The sequence below is a fragment of the Oncorhynchus kisutch genome, unplaced genomic scaffold, assembly GCF_002021735.2.
Source record: "Oncorhynchus kisutch isolate 150728-3 unplaced genomic scaffold, Okis_V2 Okis04b-Okis11a_hom, whole genome shotgun sequence".
In the NCBI taxonomy this organism is placed as follows: Eukaryota; Metazoa; Chordata; class Actinopteri; order Salmoniformes; family Salmonidae; genus Oncorhynchus; species Oncorhynchus kisutch.
In genome coordinates this window covers 10,924,879-10,944,766 of record NW_022261981.1, presented here as the reverse complement: position 1 = coordinate 10,944,766, position 19,888 = coordinate 10,924,879, and the positions used below count along the sequence as shown (strand labels likewise).

The following is a 19,888-nucleotide window of genomic DNA, read 5'->3' as shown; positions in this document are numbered from 1 at the left end:
TGACACAACAGTGGTACTGTAGGCCTGATCACAGACAACGATGAGACAGCCTATACGGTGGACGTCAGAGACCGTGTGTTGCCAGGACAACAACCACTCCCTCAACGTGATCAATACAAAGGAGATGATTGTGGACTATGGGAAAAGGAGGACCGAGCACTCCCCCATTTTCATCGGGGCGGCAGGTAGCCTAGTGGTTAGAGCGTTGGGCCAGTAACCAGCAGGTAGCCTAGTGGTTAGAGCGTTGGGCCAGTAACCAGCAGGTAGCCTAGTGGTTAGAGCGTTGGGCCAGTAACCAGCAGGTAGCCTAGTGGGTAGCGCGTTGGGCCAGTAACCAGCAGGTAGCCTAGTGGTTAGAGTGTTGGGCTAGTAACCAGCAGGTAGCCTAGCGGTTAGAGTGTTGGCCAGTAACCAGCAGGTAGCCTAGTGGTTAGAGTGTTGGGCCAGTAACCAGCAGGTAGCCTAGTGGTTAGAGCGTTGGGCCAGTAACCAGCAGGTAGCCTAGTGGTTAGAGTGTTGGGCTAGTAACCAGCATGTAGCCTAGCGGTTAGAGTGTTGGGCCAGTAACCAGCAGGTAGCCTAGCGGTTAGAGTGTTGGGCCAGTAACCAGCAGGTAGCCTAGTGGTTAGAGCGTTGGGCCAGTAACCAGCAGGTAGCCTAGTGGTTAGAGTGTTGGGCTAGTAACCAGCAGGTAGCCTAGTGGTTGGAGTGTTGGACTAGTAACCAGCAGGTAGCCTAGTGGTTAGAGTGTTGGACTAGTAACCAGCAGGTAGCCTAGTGGTTAGAGCATTGGGTCAGTAACCAGCAGGTAGCCTAGTGGTTAGAGTGTTGGGCTAGTAACCAGCAGGTAGCCTAGTGGTTAGAGCGTTGGGCCAGTAACCAGCAGGTAGCCTAGTGGTTAGAGCGTTGGGCCAGTAACCAGCAGGTAGCCTAGTGGTTAGAGCGTTGGGCCAGTAACCAGCAGGTATCCTAGTGGTTAGCGCGTTGGGCCAGTATCCAGCAGGTAGCCTAGTGGTTAGAGCGTTGGGCCAGTAACCGAAAGGTTGCTGGATTGAATCCCTGAGCTGACAAGGTACAAATCTGTCGTTCTGAACAAGGTGAAATAAATGTTAAATAAAAAATTGACGGGGAGCCGGTTGAGAACTTCAAGTGTCCACATCACCAACAAACTATCATGGTCCGAACACACCAAGACAGTTGTAAAGAGGGCACGACAAAGCCTATTCTCCCCCAGGAGACTGAAAATATTTGGCATGGGTCCTCAGATCATCTAAAGGTCCTACAGCTGCACCATCGAGAGCACCTGTTGTATTCAGCATTTCACTGTAAGGTCTACTACACCTGTTGTATTCAGCATTTCACTGTACGGTCTACTACACCTGTTGTATTCAGCATTTCACTGTAAGGTCTACTACACCTGTTGTATTCAGCATTTCACTGTAAGGTCTACTACACCTGTTGTATTCAGCATTTCACTGTACGGTCTACTACACCTGTTGTATTCAGCATTTCACTGTACAGTCTACTACACCTGTTGTATTCAGCATTTCACTGTAAGGTCTACTACACCTGTTGAATTCAGCATTTCACTGTAAGGTCTACTACACCTGTTGTATTCAGCATTTCACTGTAAGGTCTACTACACCTGTTGTATTCAGCATTTCACTGTAAGGTCTACTACACCTGTTGTATTCAGCATTTCACTGTAAGGTCTACTACACCTGTTGTATTCAGCATTTCACTGTAAGGTCTACTACACCTGTTGTATTCAGCATTTCACTGTAAGGTCTACTACACCTGTTGTATTCAACATTTCACTGTACGGTCTACTACACCTGTTGTATTCAGCATTTCACTGTGAGGTCTACCTACACCTGTTGTATTCAGCATTTCACTGTGAGGTCTACTACACCTGTTGTATTCAGCATTTCACTGTGAGGTCTACTACACCTGTTGTATTCAGCATTTCACTGTAAGGTCTACTACACCTGTTGTATTCAGCATTTCACTGTAAGGTCTACTACACCTGTTGTATTCAGCATTTCACTGTACGGTCTACTACACCTGTTGTATTCAGCATTTCACTGTACAGTCTACTACACCTGTTGTATTCAGCATTTCACTGTAAGGTCTACTACACCTGTTGAATTCAGCATTTCACTGTAAGGTCTACTACACCTGTTGTATTCAGCATTTCACTGTAAGGTCTACTACACCTGTTGTATTCAGCATTTCACTGTAAGGTCTACTACACCTGTTGTATTCAGCATTTCACTGTAAGGTCTACTACACCTGTTGTATTCAGCATTTCACTGTAAGGTCTACTACACCTGTTGTATTCAGCATTTCACTGTAAGGTCTACTACACCTGTTGTATTCAACATTTCACTGTACGGTCTACTACACCTGTTGTATTCAGCATTTCACTGTGAGGTCTACCTACACCTGTTGTATTCAGCATTTCACTGTGAGGTCTACTACACCTGTTGTATTCAGCATTTCACTGTGAGGTCTACTACACCTGTTGTATTCAGCATTTCACTGTAAGGTCTACTACACCTGTTGTATTCAGCATTTCACTGTGAGGTCTACTACACCTGTTGTATTCAGCATTTCACTGTAAGGTCTACTACACCTGTTGTATTCAGCATTTCACTGTAAGGTCTACTACACCTGTTGAATTCAGCATTTCACTGTAAGGTCTACTACACCTGTTGTATTCAGCATTTCACTGTAAGGTCTACTACACCTGTTGAATTCAGCATTTCACTGTAAGGTCTACTACACCTGTTGTATTCAGCATTTCACTTTAAGGTCTACTACACCTGTTGTATTCAGCATTTCACTGTAAGGTCTACTACACCTGTTGAATTCAGCATTTCACTGTAAGGTCTACTACACCTGTTGTATTCAGCATTTCACTGTAAGGTCTACTACACCTGTTGTATTCAGCATTTCACTGTAAGGTCTACTACACCTGTTGTATTCAGCATTTCACTGTGAGGTCTACTACACCTGTTGTATTCAGCATTTCACTGTAAGGTCTACTACACCTGTTGTATTCAGCATTTCACTGTAAGGTCTACTACACCTGTTGTATTCAGCATTTCACTGTAAGGTCTACTACACCTGTTGTATTCATCATTTCGCTGTAAGGTCTACTACACCTGTTGTATTCAGCATTTCACTGTAAGGTCTACTACACCTGTTGTATTCAGCATTTCACTGTAAGGTCTACTACACCTGTTGTATTCAGCATTTCACTGTAAGGTCTACTACACCTGTTGTATTCAGCATTTCACTGTGAGGTCTACTACACCTGTTGTATTCAGCATTTCACTGTGAGGTCTACTACACCTGTTGAATTCAGCATTTCACTGTGAGGTCTACTACACCTGTTGTATTCAGCATTTCACTGTAAGGTCTACTACACCTGTTGAATTCAGCATTTCACTGTGAGGTCTACTACACCTGTTGTATTCAGCATTTCACTGTGAGGTCTACTACACCTGTTGTATTCAGCATTTCACTGTAAGGTCTACTACACCTGTTGTATTCAGCATTTCACTGTAAGGTCTACTACACCTGTTGAATTCAGCATTTCACTGTAAGGTCTACTACACCTGTTGTATTCAGCATTTCACTGTAAGGTCTACTACACCTGTTGTATTCAGCATTTCACTGTAAGGTCTACTACACCTGTTGAATTCAGCATTTCACTGTAAGGTCTACTACACCTGTTGTATTCAGCATTTCACTGTAAGGTCTACTACACCTGTTGTATTCAGCATTTCACTGTGAGGTCTACTACACCTGTTGTATTCAGCATTTCGCTGTGAGGTCTACTACACCTGTTGTATTCAGCATTTCACTGTAAGGTCTACTACACCTGTTGTATTCAGCATTTCACTGTAAGGTCTACTACACCTGTTGTATTCAGCATTTCACTGTAAGGTCTACTACACCTGTTGTATTCAGCATTTCACTGTGAGGTCTACTACACCTGTTGTATTCAGCATTTCACTGTAAGGTCTACTACACCTGTTGTATTCATCATTTCGCTGTAAGGTCTACTACACCTGTTGTATTCAGCATTTCACTGTAAGGTCTACTACACCTGTTGTATTCAGCATTTCACTGTAAGGTCTACTACACCTGTTGTATTCAGCATTTCACTGTAAGGTCTACTACACCTGTTGTATTCAGCATTTCACTGTGAGGTCTACTACACCTGTTGTATTCAGCATTTCACTGTGAGGTCTACTACACCTGTTGAATTCAGCATTTCACTGTGAGGTCTACTACACCTGTTGTATTCAGCATTTCACTGTAAGGTCTACTACACCTGTTGAATTCAGCATTTCACTGTGAGGTCTACTACACCTGTTGTATTCAGCATTTCACTGTGAGGTCTACTACACCTGTTGTATTCAGCATTTCACTGTAAGGTCTACTACACCTGTTGTATTCAGCATTTCGCTGTAAGGTCTACTACACCTATTGTATTCAGCATTTCACTGTAAGGTCTACTACACCTGTTGTATTCAGCATTTCACTGTAAGGTCTACTACACCTGTTGTATTCAGCATTTCACTGTAAGGTCTACTACACCTGTTGTATTCAGCATTTCACTGTAAGGTCTACTACACCTGTTGTATTCGGGGGCATGTGGCAAATACGATTTGATTTGTGTGAAGTTAGGCACACCCTCTCTTAGTGAAGCTGACTTCTCCTTTCTGATTGGTCTGAAGGACTCTCTTGGCCCTGGGTTGCCACGTGGGGCTGGCTGATGAGCACGCGGTGGAGAAGGTGAAGAACCTCAAGCTCTCCGCCACGTGAGTCACTTTCCTCACTTCAGTCGGTCTGTACCATCTTATTACACAACAGTTAGCACCTACTGTATGTTCTCCAGCCTCTGCTGCTAGTCGCTAAGATTGACATCTCTGCTCATAGCTATTTACGTTCTCCAAGTGCAATGTCAATGACTGCTAGTGTGTTGGATGTACTGGTACACATTTCAGTTTAAGTGCATATTTTGCCTTAGCTTGTGCCTTACCAAAAATGACTATTTTTCTATTTTAACCTAGTCCTTTACCAGATGGGTGTCTGTTTTAATCTAGTCCTTTATCAGATGGGTGTCTGTTTTAATGTTTTATCCTAGTCCTTTATCAGATGGGTGTCTGTTTTAACCTAGTCCTTTACCAGATGGGTGTCTGTTTTAATGTTTTATCCTAGTCCTTTACCAGATGGGTGTCTGTTTTAATGTTATAACCTAGTCCTTCACCAGATGGGTGTCTGTTTTAATGTTTTATCCTAGTCCTTTACCAGATGGGTGTCTGTTTTAATGTTATAACCTAGTCCTTCACCAGATGGGTGTCTGTTTTAATGTTTTATCCTAGTCCTTTACCAGATGGGTGTCTGTTTTAACCTAGTCCTTTACCAGATGGGTGTCTGTTTTAATATTTGAACCTAGTCCTTCACCAGATGGGTAAACATTCTCACGACAAACTATTTTTCTCCCATCCAACAGCGTCTCCCTAGACTAATGTTTTCTCTCTCTCTATGTGTCCATGCGTCCTCTCTGGTCCAGTTATGAGCTGTCTAGTGGCTACAAGCCTGCTCCTATGGACCTGGGGCACATCAAGCTGGCCTCTACCCAGGAGGCCATGGTGGACAAGCTGGCGGAGAACGCTCACAATGTGTGGGCCAGGGATCGCATACGCCAGGGCTGGACCTACGGCATCCAGCAGGTGTGTCACCCAAAGGTGTGTGTGTTTGTGTGTGCAGCCGGGCTGCAGCGGTGTGGGGGTGGGGGTGGTGGTGGGTGTGGGGGTGGTGGTGGTGGGGATGGGGGTGGTGGGGGCGTTGACCAGGGTGCTGAAACAGCTCAACAGCCGCCCAAAGAAAATTGTATAGGACCCTTGGCATCTTTAATGGGCCCACTACAGAGGTGCTGATGGGCCCACTACAGAGGTACTGATGGGCCCACTACAGAGGTACTGATGGGCCCACTACAGAGGTACTGATGGGCCCACTACAGAGGTGCTACTGGGCCCATTACAGAGGTTCTGATGGACCCACTACAGAGGTTCTGATGGGCCCACTACAGAGGTTCTGATGGGCCCACTACAGAGGTACTGATGGGCCCACTACAGAGGTACTGATGGGCCCACTACAGAGGTGCTGCTGTAGCTAGAACTATCACCACTGGGAGGTGCGAGTCTGGAGTTTTCCTGATCTGCCTGTCAGCTCAAGTTAACCTTAGCTTAGTACATACTAACGACTAGACTACAGACTACAGACTATACTACAGGGTGGAGAGTGGTGGGTGGAGGGAGAGGGCTAGGAGAGGGGATGACTGGTAGGGCTTCTACATGGAGGAAGGAGAGGGGATGCCTGGTAGGAAGGAGAGAGGATGACTGGTAGGGCTGCTACATGGAGAAAGGAGAGGGGATGACTGGTAGGAAGGAGAGGGGATGACTGGTAGGAAGGAGAGGGGATGACTGGTGGGAAGGAGAGGGGATGACTGGTAGGAAGGAGAGGGGGATGACTGGTAGGAAGGAGAGGGGGATGACGGGTAGGAAGGAGAGGGGATGACTGGTAGGAAGGAGAGGGAATGACTGGTAGGAAGGAGAGGGGATGAATGGTAGGAAGGAGAGGGGATGACTGGTAGGAAGGAAAGGGGATGACTGATAGGACTGCTACATGGTGGAAGGAGAGGGGATGACTGGTAGGAAGGAGAGGGGATGACTGGTAGGAAGGAGAGGGGATGACTGGTAGGAAGGAGAGGGGATGACTGGTAGGAAGGAAAGGGGATGACTGGTAGGAAGGAGAGGGGATGACTGGTAGGACTGCTACATGGAGGAAGGAGAGGGGATGACTGGTAGGAAGGAGAGGGGATGACTGGTAGGAAGGAGAGGGGATGACTGGTAGGACTGCTACATGGAGGAAGGAGAGGGGATGACTGGTAGGAAGGAGAGGGGATGATGGGTAGGAAGGAGAGGGGATGACTGGTAGGACTGCTACATGGAGGAAGGAGAGGGGATGACTGGTAGGAAGGAGAGGGGATGACTGGTAGGACTGCTACATGGAGGGAGGAGAGGGGATGACTGGTAGGAAGGAGAGGGGATGACTGGTAGGAAGGAGAGCGGATGACTGGTAGGAATGAGAGGGGATGACTGGTAGGAAGGAAAGGGGATACCTGGTAGGAAGGAGAGGGGATGACTGGTAGGAAGGAGAGGGGATGACTGGTAGGAAGGAGAGGGGATGACTGGTAGGAAGGAAAGGGGATGACTGATAGGACTGCTACATGATGGAAGGAGAGGGGATGACTGGTAGGAAGGAGAGGGGATGACTGGTAGGAAGGAGAGGGGATGACTGGTAGGAAGGAGAGGGGATGACTGGTAGGAAGGAAAGGGGATGACTGGTAGGAAGGAGAGGGGATGACTGGTAGGACTGCTACATGGAGGAAGGAGAGGGGATGACTGGTAGGAAGGAGAGGGGATGACTGGTAGGAAGGAGAGGGGATGACTAATAGGACTGCTACATGGTGGAAGGAGAGGGGATGACTGGTAGGAAGGAGAGGGGATGACAGGTAGGAAGGAGAGGGGATGACTGGTAGGACTGCTACATGGAGGGAGGAGAGGGGATGACGGGTAGGAAGGAGAGGGGATGACTGGTAGGACTGCTACATGGAGGGAGGAGAGGGGATGACTGGTAGGAAGGAGAGGGGATGACTGGTAGGAAGGAGAGGGGATGACTGGTAGGAAGGAGAGGGGATGACTGGTAGGACTGCTACATGGAGGGAGGAGAGGGGATGACTGGTAGGAAGGAGAGGGGATGACGGGTAGGAAGGAGAGGGGATGACGGGTAGGAAGGAGAGGGGATGACTGGTAGGAAGGAGAGGGGATGACTGGTAGGAAGGAGAGGGAATGACTGGTAGGACTGCTACATGGAGGAAGGAGAGGGGATGACGGGTAGGAAGGAGAGGGGGGTGACTGGTAGGACTGCTACATGGAGGGAGGAGAGGGGATGACTGGTAGGAAAGAGAGGGGATGACGGGTAGGAAGGAGAGGGAATGACGGGTAGGAAGGAGAGGGAATGACTTGTAGGAAGGAGAGGGGATGACTGGTAGGACTGCTACATGGAGGGAGGAGAGGGGATGACTGGTAGGAAGGAGAGGGGATGACTGGTAGGAAGGAGAGGGGGATGACTGGTAGGAAGGAGAGGGGATGACGGGTAGGAAGGAGAGGGATGACTGGTAGGAAGGAGAGGGGATGACTGGTAGGAAGGAGAGGGGATGACGGGTAGGAAGGAGAGGGGATGACTGGTAGGAAGGAGAGGGGATGACTGGTAGGAAGGAGAGGGGATGACTGGTAGGAAGGAGAGGGGATGACTGGTAGGAAGGAAAGGGGATGACTGGTAGGAAGGAGAGGGGATGACTGGTAGGACTGCTACATGGAGGAAGGAGAGGGGATGACTGGTAGGAAGGAGAGGGGATGACTGGTAGGAAGGAGAGGGGATGACTGGTAGGAAGGAGAGGGGATGACTGGTAGGAAGGAGAGGGATGACTGGTAGGAAGGAGAGGGGATGACTGGTAGGACTGCTACATGGAGGAAGGAGAGGGGATGACTGGTAGGAAGGAGAGGGGATGACTGGTAGGAAGGAGAGGGGATGACTGATATGACTGCTACATGGTGGAAGGAGAGGGGATGACTGGTAGGAAGGAGAGGGGATGACAGGTAGGAAGGAGAGGGGATGACTGGTAGGACTGCTACATGGAGGGGAGGAGAGGGGATGACGGGTAGGAAGGAGATGGGATGACTGGTAGGACTGCTACATGGAGGGAGGAGAGGGGATGACTGGTAGGAAGGAGAGGGATGACTGGTAGGAAGGAGAGGGGATGACTGGTAGGAAGGAGAGGGGATGACGGGTAGGAAGGAGAGGGGATGACTGGTAGGAAGGAGAGGGGATGACTGGTAGGAAGGAGAGGGGATGACGGGTAGGAAGGAGAGGGGATGACTGGTAGGAAGGAGAGGGGATGACTGGTAGGAAGGAGAGGGGATGACTGGTAGGAAGGAGAGGGGATGACTGGTAGGAAGGAAAGGGGATGACTGGTAGGAAGGAGAGGGGATGACTGGTAGGACTGCTACATGGAGGAAGGAGAGGGGATGACTGGTAGGAAGGAGAGGGGATGACTGGTAGGAAGGAGAGGGGATGACTGATAGGACTGCTACATGGTGGAAGGAGAGGGGATGACTGGTAGGAAGGAGAGGGGATGACAGGTAGGAAGGAGAGGGGATGACTGGTAGGACTGCTACTTGGAGGGAGGAGAGGGGATGACTGGTAGGAAGGAGAGGGGATGACTGGTAGGAAGGAGAGGGGATGACTGGTAGGAAGGAGAGGGGATGACTGGTAGGACTGCTACATGGAGGGAGGAGAGGGGATGACTGGTAGGAAGGAGAGGGGATGACGGGTAGGAAGGAGAGGGGATGACTGGTAGGAAGGAGAGGGGATGACTGGTAGGAAGGAGAGGGAATGACTGGTAGGACTGCTACATGGAGGAAGGAGAGGGGATGACGGGTAGGAAGGAGAGGGGGTGACTGGTACGACTGCTACATGGAGGGAGGAGAGGGGATGACTGGTAGGAAAGAGAGGGGATGACGGGTAGGAAGGAGAGGGAATGACGGGTAGGAAGGAGAGGGAATGACTTGTAGGAAGGAGAGGGGATGACTGGTAGGACTGCTACATGGAGGGAGGAGAGGGGATGACTGTTAGGAAGGAGAGGGGATGACTGGTAGGAAGGAGAGGGGATGACTGGTAGGAAGGAGAGGGGATGACTGGTAGGAAGGAGAGGGGATGACGGGTAGGAAGGAGAGGGGATGACTGGTAGGAAGGAGAGGGGATGACTGGTAGGAAGGAGAGGGGATGACTGGTAGGAAGGAGAGGGGATGACGGGTAGGAAGGAGAGGGGATGACTGGTAGGAAGGAGATGGGATGAATGGTAGGACTGCTACATGGAGGAAGGAGAGGGGATGACTGGTAGGAAGGAGAGGGGATGACTGGTAGGACTGCTACATGGAGGAAGGAGAGGGGATGACTGGTAGGAAGGAGAGGGGATGACGGGTAGGAAGGAGAGGGGATGACTGGTAGGAAGGAGAGGGGATGACTGGTAGGACTGCTACATGGAGGAAGGAGAGGGGATGACTGGTAGGAAGGAGAGGGGATGACTGGTAGGACTGCTACATGGAGGGAGGAGAGGGGATGACTGGTAGGAAAGAGAGGGGATGACGGGTAGGAAGGAGAGGGAATGACGGGTAGGAAGGAGAGGGAATGACTGATAGGAAGGAGAGGGGATGACTGGTAGGACTGCTACATGGAGGGAGGAGAGGGGATGACTGGTAGGAAGGAGAGGGGATGACTGGTAGGACTGCTACATGGAGGGAGGAGAGGGGATGACTGGTAGGAAGGAGAGGGGATGACTGGTAGGAATGAGAGGGGATGACTGGTAGGACTGCTACATGGAGGGAGGAGAGGGGAATGACTGGTAGGAAGGAGAGGGGGTGACTGGTAGGACTGCTACATGGAGGGAGGAGAGGGGATGACTGGTAGGAAGGAGAGGGGATGACTGGTAGGAGTGCTACATGGAGGAAGGAGAGGGGATGACTGGTAGGAAGGAGAGGGGATGACTGGTAGGAAGGAGACGGAATGACTGGTAGGAAGGAGAGGGGATGACTGGTAGGAAGGAGAGGGGATGACTGGTAGGGAGGAGAGGGGATGACTGGTAGGAAGTAGAGGTGATGACTGGTAGGACTGCTACATGGAGGGAGGAGAGGGGATGACTGGTAGGAAAGAGAGGGGATGACGGGTAGGAAGGAGAGGGAATGCCGGGTAGGAAGGAGAGGGAATGACTTGTAGGAAGGAGAGGGGATGACTGGTAGACTGCTACAGGAGGGAGGAGAGGGGATGACTGGTAGGAAGGAGAGGGGATGACTGGTAGGAAGGAGAGGGGATGACTGGTAGGAAGGAGAGGGGATGACTGGTAGGAAGGAGAGGGGATGACGGGTAGGAAGGAGAGGGGATGACTGGTAGGAAGGAGAGGGGATGACTGGTAGGAAGGAGAGGGGATGACTGGTAGGAAGGAGAGGGGATGACGGGTAGGAAGGAGAGGGATGACTGGTAGGAAGAGATGGGATGAATGGTAGGACTGCTACATTGAGGAAGGAGAGGGGATGACTGGTAGGAGGAGGGGGATGACTGGTAGGACTGCCTACATGGAGGAAGGAGAGGGGATGACTGGTAGGAAGGAGAGGGGATGACGGGTATGAAGGAGAGGGGATGACTGGTAGGAAGGAGAGGGGATGACTGGTAGGACTGCTACATGGAGGAAGGATAGGGGATGACTGGTAGGAAGGAGAGGGGATGACTGGTAGGACTGCTACATGGAGGGAGGAGAGGGGATGACTGGTAGGAAAGAGAGGGGATGACGGGGTAGGAAGGAGAGGGAATGACGGGTAGGAAGGAGAGGGAATGACTGATAGGAAGGAGAGGGGATGACTGGTAGGACTGCTACATGGAGGGAGGAGAGGGGATGACTGGTAGGAAGGAGAGGGGATGACTGGTAGGACTGCTACATGGAGGGAGGAGAGGGGATGACTGGTAGGAAGGAGAGGGGATGACTGGTAGGAATGAGAGGGGATGACTGGTAGGACTGCTACATGGAGGGAGGAGAGGGGATGACTGGTAGGAAGGAGAGGGGGTGACTGGTAGGACTGCTACATGGAGGGAGGAGAGGGGATGACTGGTAGGAAGGAGAGGGGATGACTGGTAGGAGTGCTACATGGAGGAAGGAGAGGGGATGACTGGTAGGAAGGAGAGGGGATGACTGGTAGGAAGGAGACGGAATGACTGGTAGGAAGGAGAGGGGATGACTGGTAGGAAGGAGAGGGGATGACTGGTAGGGAGGAGAGGGGATGACTGGTAGGAAGTAGAGGTGATGACTGGTAGGACTGCTACATGGAGGGAGGAGAGGGGATGACTGGTAGGAAGGAGAGGGGATGACTGTTAGGAAGGAGAGGGGATGACTGGTAGGAAGGAGAGGGGATGACTGGTAGGACTGCTACATGCAGGATTACAGCTGTCAGGGTTATTCATCAAGTGTGTTAAGACACATGCTGTTAACAGTCCTGAGAATGATCCTGGTAGTGAAACCAGGCTGACAGCCTGACACAACAGTCTATGCAAGTCTAGAGGTTAGGGTTAGTCTGGTGTATATATAGTTTTGGAGGGGGTTAGGGTTAGTCTGGTATATATATAGTTTTGGAGGGGGTTAGGGTTAGTCTGGTGTATATATTGTTTTAGAGGGGTTAGGGTTAGTCTGGTGTATATTGTTTTAGAGGGGGTTAGGGTTAGTCTGGTGTATATGTTGTTTTAGAGGGGGTTAGGGTTAGTCTGGTGTATATATTGTTTTAGACGGGGTCAGGGTTAGTCTGGTGTATATATAGTTTTAGAGGGGGTTAGGGTTAGTCTGGTACAGAGCAAGTCTAGAGGTTAGGGTTAGTCTGGTACAGAGCAAGTCTAGATGTGAGGGTTAGTCTGGTGTATATGTTGTTTTAGAGGGGGTTAGGGTTAGTCTGGTGTATATATTGTTTTAGAGGGGGTCAGGGTTAGTCTGGTGTATATATTGTTTTAGAGGGGGTTAGGGTTAGTCTGGTGTATATATTGTTTAGAGGGGGTCAGGGTTAGTCTGGTGTATATGTTGTTTTAGAGGGGGTTAGGGTTAGTCTGGTGTATATATTGTTTTAGAGGGGGTCAGGGTTAGTCTGGTGTATATATTGTTTTAGAGGGGGTCAGGGTTAGTCTGGTGTATATATTGTTTTAGAGGGGGTCAGGGTTAGTCTGGTGTATATATTGTTTTAGAGGGGGTTAGGGTTAGTCTGGTGTATATATTGTTTTAGAGGGGGTTAGGGTTAGTCTGGTGTATATATTGTTTTAGAGGGGGTTAGGGTTAGTCTGGTACAGAGCAAGTCTAGAGGTTAGGGTTAGTCTGGTGTATATGTTGTTTTAGAGGGGGTTAGGGTTAGTCTGGTGTATATATTGTTTTAGAGGGGGTCAGGGTTAGTCTGGTGTATATATTGTTTTAGAGGGGGTTAGGGTTAGTCTGGTGTATATATTGTTTTAGAGGGGGTTAGGGTTAGTCTGGTGTATATATTGTTTTAGAGGGTGTTAGGGTTAGTCTGGTGTATATATTGTTTTAGAGGGGGTCAGGGTTAGTCTGGTGTATATATTGTTTTAGAGGGGGTTAGGGTTAGTCTGGTGTATATATTGTTTTAGAGGGGGTCAGGGTTAGTCTGGTACAGAGCAAGTCTAGAGGTGAGGGTTAGTCTGGTGTATATGTTGTTTTAGAGGGGGTTAGGGTTAGTCTGGTGTATATATTGTTTTAGAGGGGGTCAGGGTTAGTCTGGTGTATATATTGTTTTAGAGGGGGTTAGGGTTAGTCTGGTGTATATATTGTTTTAGAGGGGGTCAGGGTTAGTCTGGTGTATATGTTGTTTTAGAGGGGTTAGGGTTAGCCTGGTGTATATATTGTTTTAGAGGGGGTCAGGGTTAGTCTGGTGTATATATTGTTTTAGAGGGGGTTAGGGATAGTCTGGTGTATATATTGTTTTAGAGGGGGTCAGGGTTAATCTGGTGTATATATTGTTTTAGAGGGGGTTAGGGTTAGTCTGGTGTATATATTGTTTTAGAGGGGGTTAGGGTTAGTCTGGTGTATATATTGTTTTAGAGGGGGTCAGGGTTAGTCTGTTGTATATATTGTTTTAGAGGGGGTTAGGGTTAGTCTGGTGTATATATAGTTTTAGAGGGGGTTAGGGTTAGTCTGGTGTATATATTGTTTTAGAGGGGGTCAGGGTTAGTCTGGTGTATATATAGTTTTAGAGGGGGTTAGGGTTAGTCTGGTGTATATATTGTTTTAGAGGGGGTCAGGGTTAGTCTGGTGTATATATAGTTTTAGAGGGGGTTAGGGTTAGTCTGGTATATATATTGTTTTAGAGGGGGTCAGGGTTAGTCTGGTGTATATATTGTTTTAGAGGGGGTTAGGGTTAGTCTGGTGTATATATTGTTTTAGAGGGGGTTAGGGTTAGTCTGGTGTATATATTGTTTTAGGGGGGGTTAGGGTTAGTCTGGTGTATATATTGTTTTAGAGGGGGTCAGGGTTAGTCTGGTGTATATATTGTTTTAGAGGGGGTTAGGGTTAGTCTGGTGTATGTATTGTTTTAGAGGGGGTTAGGGTTAGTCTGGTGTATATATTGTTTTAGAGGGGTCAGGGTTAGTCTGGTGTATATATTGTTTTAGAGGGGGTTAGGGTTAGTCTGGTGTGTATATATAGTTTTAGAGGGGGTCAGGGTTAGTCTGGTGTATATATTGTTTTAGAGGGGGTTAGGGTTAGTCTGGTGAGAGGGGTAAGGCCTTCCATATTTGCCTCTGCGTTTATAAAGTTAGAGATACAAGTAGTTAACATCCAATGACTTGCAGGGTAGAAAATGTCCAGTCAGGAGAAACATTTCACTCAATAAAACTAAGGGTACTTATCTTCAGTGTGTTTATGAAGTCCTCTTCTTCTTTAGGTCAGTGTGTTTATGAAGTCCTCTTCTTCTTTAGGTCAGTGTGTTTATGAAGTCCTCCTCTTCTTCTTTAGGTCAGTGTGTTTATGAAGTCCTAACTCTTCTTCTTTAGGTCAGTGTGTTTATGTAGTCCTAACTCATCTTCTTTAGTTCAGTGTGTTTATGTAGTCCTCATCTTCTTTAGTTCAGTGTGTTTATGTAGTCCTCCACTTCTTTAGGTCAGTGTGTTTATGTAGTCCTCCACTTCTTTAGTTCAGTGTGTTTATGAAGTCCTAACTATCTCCCCCTTCCTTGTGAAGGATGTGAAGAATCGTAGGAACCCTCGCTTGGTTCCGTACACTCTGCTGGACGAGAGGACCAAGAAGTCCAACAAGGACAGTCTGAGGGAGGCTGTCCGCACCCTGCTGGGGTACGGATACAACCTGGAGGCTCCGGATCAGGACCATGGTACAGTCAAAGCACACACACACCCCTCACCTCCTTTATGGTTCAGTCCAAACACTCTACCTCACACACCCCTCACCTCCTTTATGGTTCAGTCCAAACACTCTACCTCACACACCCCTCACCTCCTTTATGGTTCAGTCCAAACACTCTACCTCACACACCCCTCCCCTCCTTTATGGTTCAGTCCAAACACTCTACCTCACACACCCCTCCCCTCCTTTATGGTTCAGTCCAAACACTCTACCTCACCTCCCTCCACATCGGCGACCTGGGTTAAATCCACTACCCCTGACAGTGACAATACCCTTACTCTCCCTCATTCATCAGTGACCAACAGCACATAAAACCCCACAGAGTCTCTTATATAAGCCCAATGACGAGTTGACCCACTAGTCTGTTCAGAGGGGCTTTTATGACGCACAGGGAGATGTCTGTTTCCTCGTGACATGATTGTATTTACTGTTATATTGCAGGAGCATGCAGCAGTTGTCTGCGTAAACACCCAGACATAGATCATTTTAATATAGCTTTTACTGTGGCGCTAGCTGTGGCGCTAGCTGTGGAGATAACCGTGATGCTAGCTGTGAAGATAGCTGTGATGCTAGCTGTGGAGATAGCCGTGGAGATAGCTGTGGCGCTAGCTGTGGAGATAACCGTGATGCTAGCTGTGAAGATAGCTGTGATGCTAGCTGTGAAGATAGCTGTGATGCTAGCTGTGGAGTTAGCCGTGGCGCTAGCTGTGGAGATAGCTGTGGAGATAGCCGTGATGCTAGCTGTGGAGATAGCTGTGATGCTAGCTGTGAAGATAGCTGTGGTGCTAGCTGTGGAGATAGCTGTGGCGCTAGCTGTGGAGATAGCTGTGGAGCCTGGCTATTGCTAGCTAGTTTTAGTACCCTTCAAGACACATAGTTTTAGTTGATGGATATCCAGGGTGGATTTGTTTTGAGAAATGATCACACTGATTAACCAACCTACAACAGGTTGTGTATTAATGTCAGTATAGTATAGTATAGTATAGGATATTACACTACTACATGTTATCTGGCCCTGTTGTTCCAGCAGCCAGAGCAGACATCAGTAACATGTTATCTGGCCCTGTTGTTTCAACAGACACCAGTAACATGTTATCTGACCCTGTTGTTTCAGCAGCCAGAGCAGACATCAGTAACATGTTATCTGGCCCTGTTGTTTCAGCAGACATCAGTAACATGTTATCTGGCCCTGTTGTTTCAGCAGACATCAGTAACATGTTATCTGGCCCTGTTGTTTCAGCAGCCAGAGCAGACATCAGTAACATGTTATCTGGCCCTGTTGTTTCAGCAGACATCAGTAACATGTTATCTGGCCCTGTTGTTCCAGCAGCCAGAGCAGACATCAGTAACATGTTATCTGGCCCTGTTGTTCCAGCAGCCAGAGCAGACATCAGTAACATGTTATCTGGCCCTGTTGTTCCAGCAGCCAGAGCAGACATCAGTAACATGTTATCTGGCCCTGTTGTTTCAGCAGACATCAGTAACATGTTATCTGACCCTGTTGTTTCAGCAGCCAGAGCAGACATCAGTAACATGTTATCTGGCCCTGTTGTTTCAGCAGACATCAGTAACATGTTATTTGGCCCTGTTGTTTCAGCAGACATCATTAACATGTTATCTGGCCCTGTTGTTTCAGCAGCCAGAGCAGACATCAGTAACATGTTATCTGTCCCTGTTGTTTCAGCAGACATCAGTAACATGTTATCTGACCCTGTTGTTTCAGCAGACATCAGTAACATGTTATCTGGCCCTGTTGTTTCAGCAGCCAGAGCAGACATCAGTAACATGTTATCTGGCCCTGTTGTTCCAGCAGACATCAGTAACATGTTATCTGGCCCTGTTGTTTCAGCAGCCAGAGCAGACATCAGTAACATGTTATCTGGCCCTGTTGTTCCAGCAGACATCAGTAACATGTTATCTGGCCCTGTTGTTTCAGCAGCCAGAGCATAAATCAGTAACATGTTATCTGACCCTGTTGTTTCAGCAGCCAGAGCAGACATCAGTAACATGTTGTCTGACCCTGTTGTTTCAGCAGACATCAGAAACATGGTATCTGGCCCTGTTGTTCCAGCAGACATCAGTAACATGTTATCTGACCCTGTTGTTTCAGCAGACATCAGTAACATGTTATCTGGCCCTGTTGTTTCAGCAGCCAGAGCAGACATCAGTAACATGTTATCTGGCCCTGTTGTTCCAGCAGACATCAGTAACATGTTATCTGACCCTGTTGTTTCAGCAGACATCATTAACATGTTATCTGGCCCTGTTGTTTCAGCAGCCAGAGCAGACATCAGTAACATGTTATCTGGCCCTGTTGTTTCAGCAGATATCAGTAACATGTTATCTGACCCTGTTGTTTCAGCAGACATCAGTAACATGTTATCTGGCCCTGTTGTTTCAGCAGCCAGAGCAGACATCAGTAACATGTTATCTGGCCCTGTTGTTCCAGCAGCCAGAGCAGACATCAGTAACATGTTGTCTGGCCCTGTTGTTTCAGCAGACATCAGAAACATGTTATCTGGCCCTGTTGTTCCAGCAGCCAGAGCAGACATCAGTAACATGTTGTCTGGCCCTGTTGTTTCAGCAGACATCAGTAACATGTTATCTGGCCCTGTTGTTCCAGCAGCCAGGGCAGACATCAGTAACATGTTATCTGGCCCTGTTGTTTCAGCAGACATCAGTAACATGTTATCTGACCCTGTTGTTTCAGCAGCCAGAGCAGACATCAGTAACATGTTATCTGGCCCTGTTGTTCCAGCAGCCAGAGCAGACATCAGTAACATGTTATCTGACCCTGTTGTTTCAGCAGCCAGAGCAGACATCAGTAACATGTTATCTGGCCCTGTTGTTTCAGCAGACATCAGTAACATGTTATCTGACCCTGTTGTTTCAGCAGACATCAGTAACATGTTATCTGACCCTGTTGTTTCAGCAGCCAGAGCAGACATCAGTAACATGTTATCTGGCCCTGTTTTTTCAGCAGACATCAGTAACATGTTATCTGACCCTGTTGTTTCAGCAGACATCAGTAACATGTTATCTGACCCTGTTGTTTCAGCAGCCAGAGCAGACATCAGTAACATGTTATCTGACCCTGTTGTTCCAGCAGACATCAGTAACATGTTGTCTGACCCTGTTGTTCCAGCAGCCAGGGCAGACATCAGTAACATGTCTGCTGAGCGGTTCCGTATCTTCCGAGCTGAGAAGACCTACTGTGTGAACGCTGGGAAGTGGTACTTTGAGTTTGAGGTGCTGACGTCAGGGGAGATGAGGGTCGGCTGGGCACGGCCTGGCTGTCTACCGGACCAGGAGCTGGGCTCTGACCAACATGCCTTCGTCTTCGACGGGTTCAAGGTGAGTCAGGAATTCCCACACACGTTTATTGATTATCGTTAATTCAGGTTTACTAAAATATATGTTTCAACATGTAGAAGAAGGTTACAACGTCTAGACCTTCACAGAACTACCAGAGCACCTTATTCAGTTGAGATGTTGTGTCAGTGGCCTACCCACAATACCCCATAATGACAAAGTGGAATTTTTATTTTTTATTTATTTTACCTTTATTTTACTAGACAAGTCAGTTAAGAACAAATTCTTATTTTCAATGACGGCCTAGGAACAGTGGGTTAACTGCCTGTTCAGGGGCAGAACGACAGATTTGTACCTTGTCAGCTCGGGGGTTTGAACTTGCAACCTTCTGGTTACTAGTCCAACGCTCTAACCACTAGGCTACCCTGCCGCCCCCATGAATGATGTTTTTAGAATTTTTTACAAACGAATTAAAAATGAAAAGCTGACATGTCTAGAGTCAGTCAGTATAAATGAGAAGCTGACATGTCTAGAGTCAGTCAGTATGAATGAGAAGCTGACATGTCTAGAGTCAGTCAGTATAAATGAGAAGCTGACATGTCTAGAGTCAGTCAGTATAAATGAGAAGCTGACATGTCTAGAGTCAGTCAGTATAAATGAGAAGCTGACATGTCTAGAGTCAGTCAGTATAAATGTAAAGCTGACATGTCTAGAGTCAGTCAGTATAAATGAGAAGCTGACATGTCTAGAGTCAGTCAGTATAAATGAGAAGCTGACATGTCTAGAGTCAGTCAGTATAAATGAGAAGCTGACATGTCTAGAGTCAGTCAGTATAAATGTAAAGCTGACATGTCTAGAGTCAGTCAGTATAAATGAGAAGCTGACATGTCTAGAGTCAGTCAGTATAAATGAGAAGCTGACATGTCTAGAGTCAGTCAGTATAAATGAGAAGCTGACATGTCTAGAGTCAGTCAGTATAAATGAGAAGCTGACATGTCTAGAGTCAGTCAGTATAAATGAGAAGCTGACATGTCTAGAGTCAGTCAGTATAAATGAGAAGCTGACATGTCTAGAGTCAGTCAGTATAAATGAGAAGCTGACATGTCTAGAGTCAGTCAGTATAAATGAGAAGCTGACATGTCTAGAGTCAGTCAGTATAAATGAGAAGCTGACATGTCTAGAGTCAGTCAGTATAAATGAGAAGCTGACATGTCTAGAGTCAGTCAGTATAAATGAGAAGCTGACATGTCTAGAGTCAGTCAGTATAAATGAGAAGCTGACATGTCTAGAGTCAGTCAGTATAAATGAGAAGCTGACATGTCTAGAGTCAGTCAGTATAAATGAGAAGCTGACATGTCTAGAGTCAGTCAGTATAAATGAGAAGCTGACATGTCTAGAGTCAGTCAGTATAAATGAGAAGCTGACATGTCTAGAGTCAGTCAGTATAATATTAACAAGTCATATAAGATGTTGCCC

At 47.7% G+C, this 19,888-nt stretch overlaps 1 protein-coding gene across 3 annotated transcripts in view; it reads left to right on the top strand.

The window, feature by feature from the left end:
• Positions 1–19,888, top strand: part of LOC109876547 (ryanodine receptor 2) — a 276,342-nt gene that overhangs the window by 23,772 nt on the left and 232,682 nt on the right. For all 3 annotated transcript variants that reach the window (XM_031813092.1, XM_031813093.1, XM_031813094.1), the window contains 4 exons: positions 4,752–4,835; positions 5,591–5,765; positions 14,921–15,068; positions 18,249–18,454. In XM_031813092.1, coding sequence (XP_031668952.1) covers positions 4,752–4,835; positions 5,591–5,765; positions 14,921–15,068; positions 18,249–18,454 — 613 coding nt within the window. The remainder of the gene's footprint in view (positions 1–4,751; positions 4,836–5,590; positions 5,766–14,920; positions 15,069–18,248; positions 18,455–19,888) is intronic.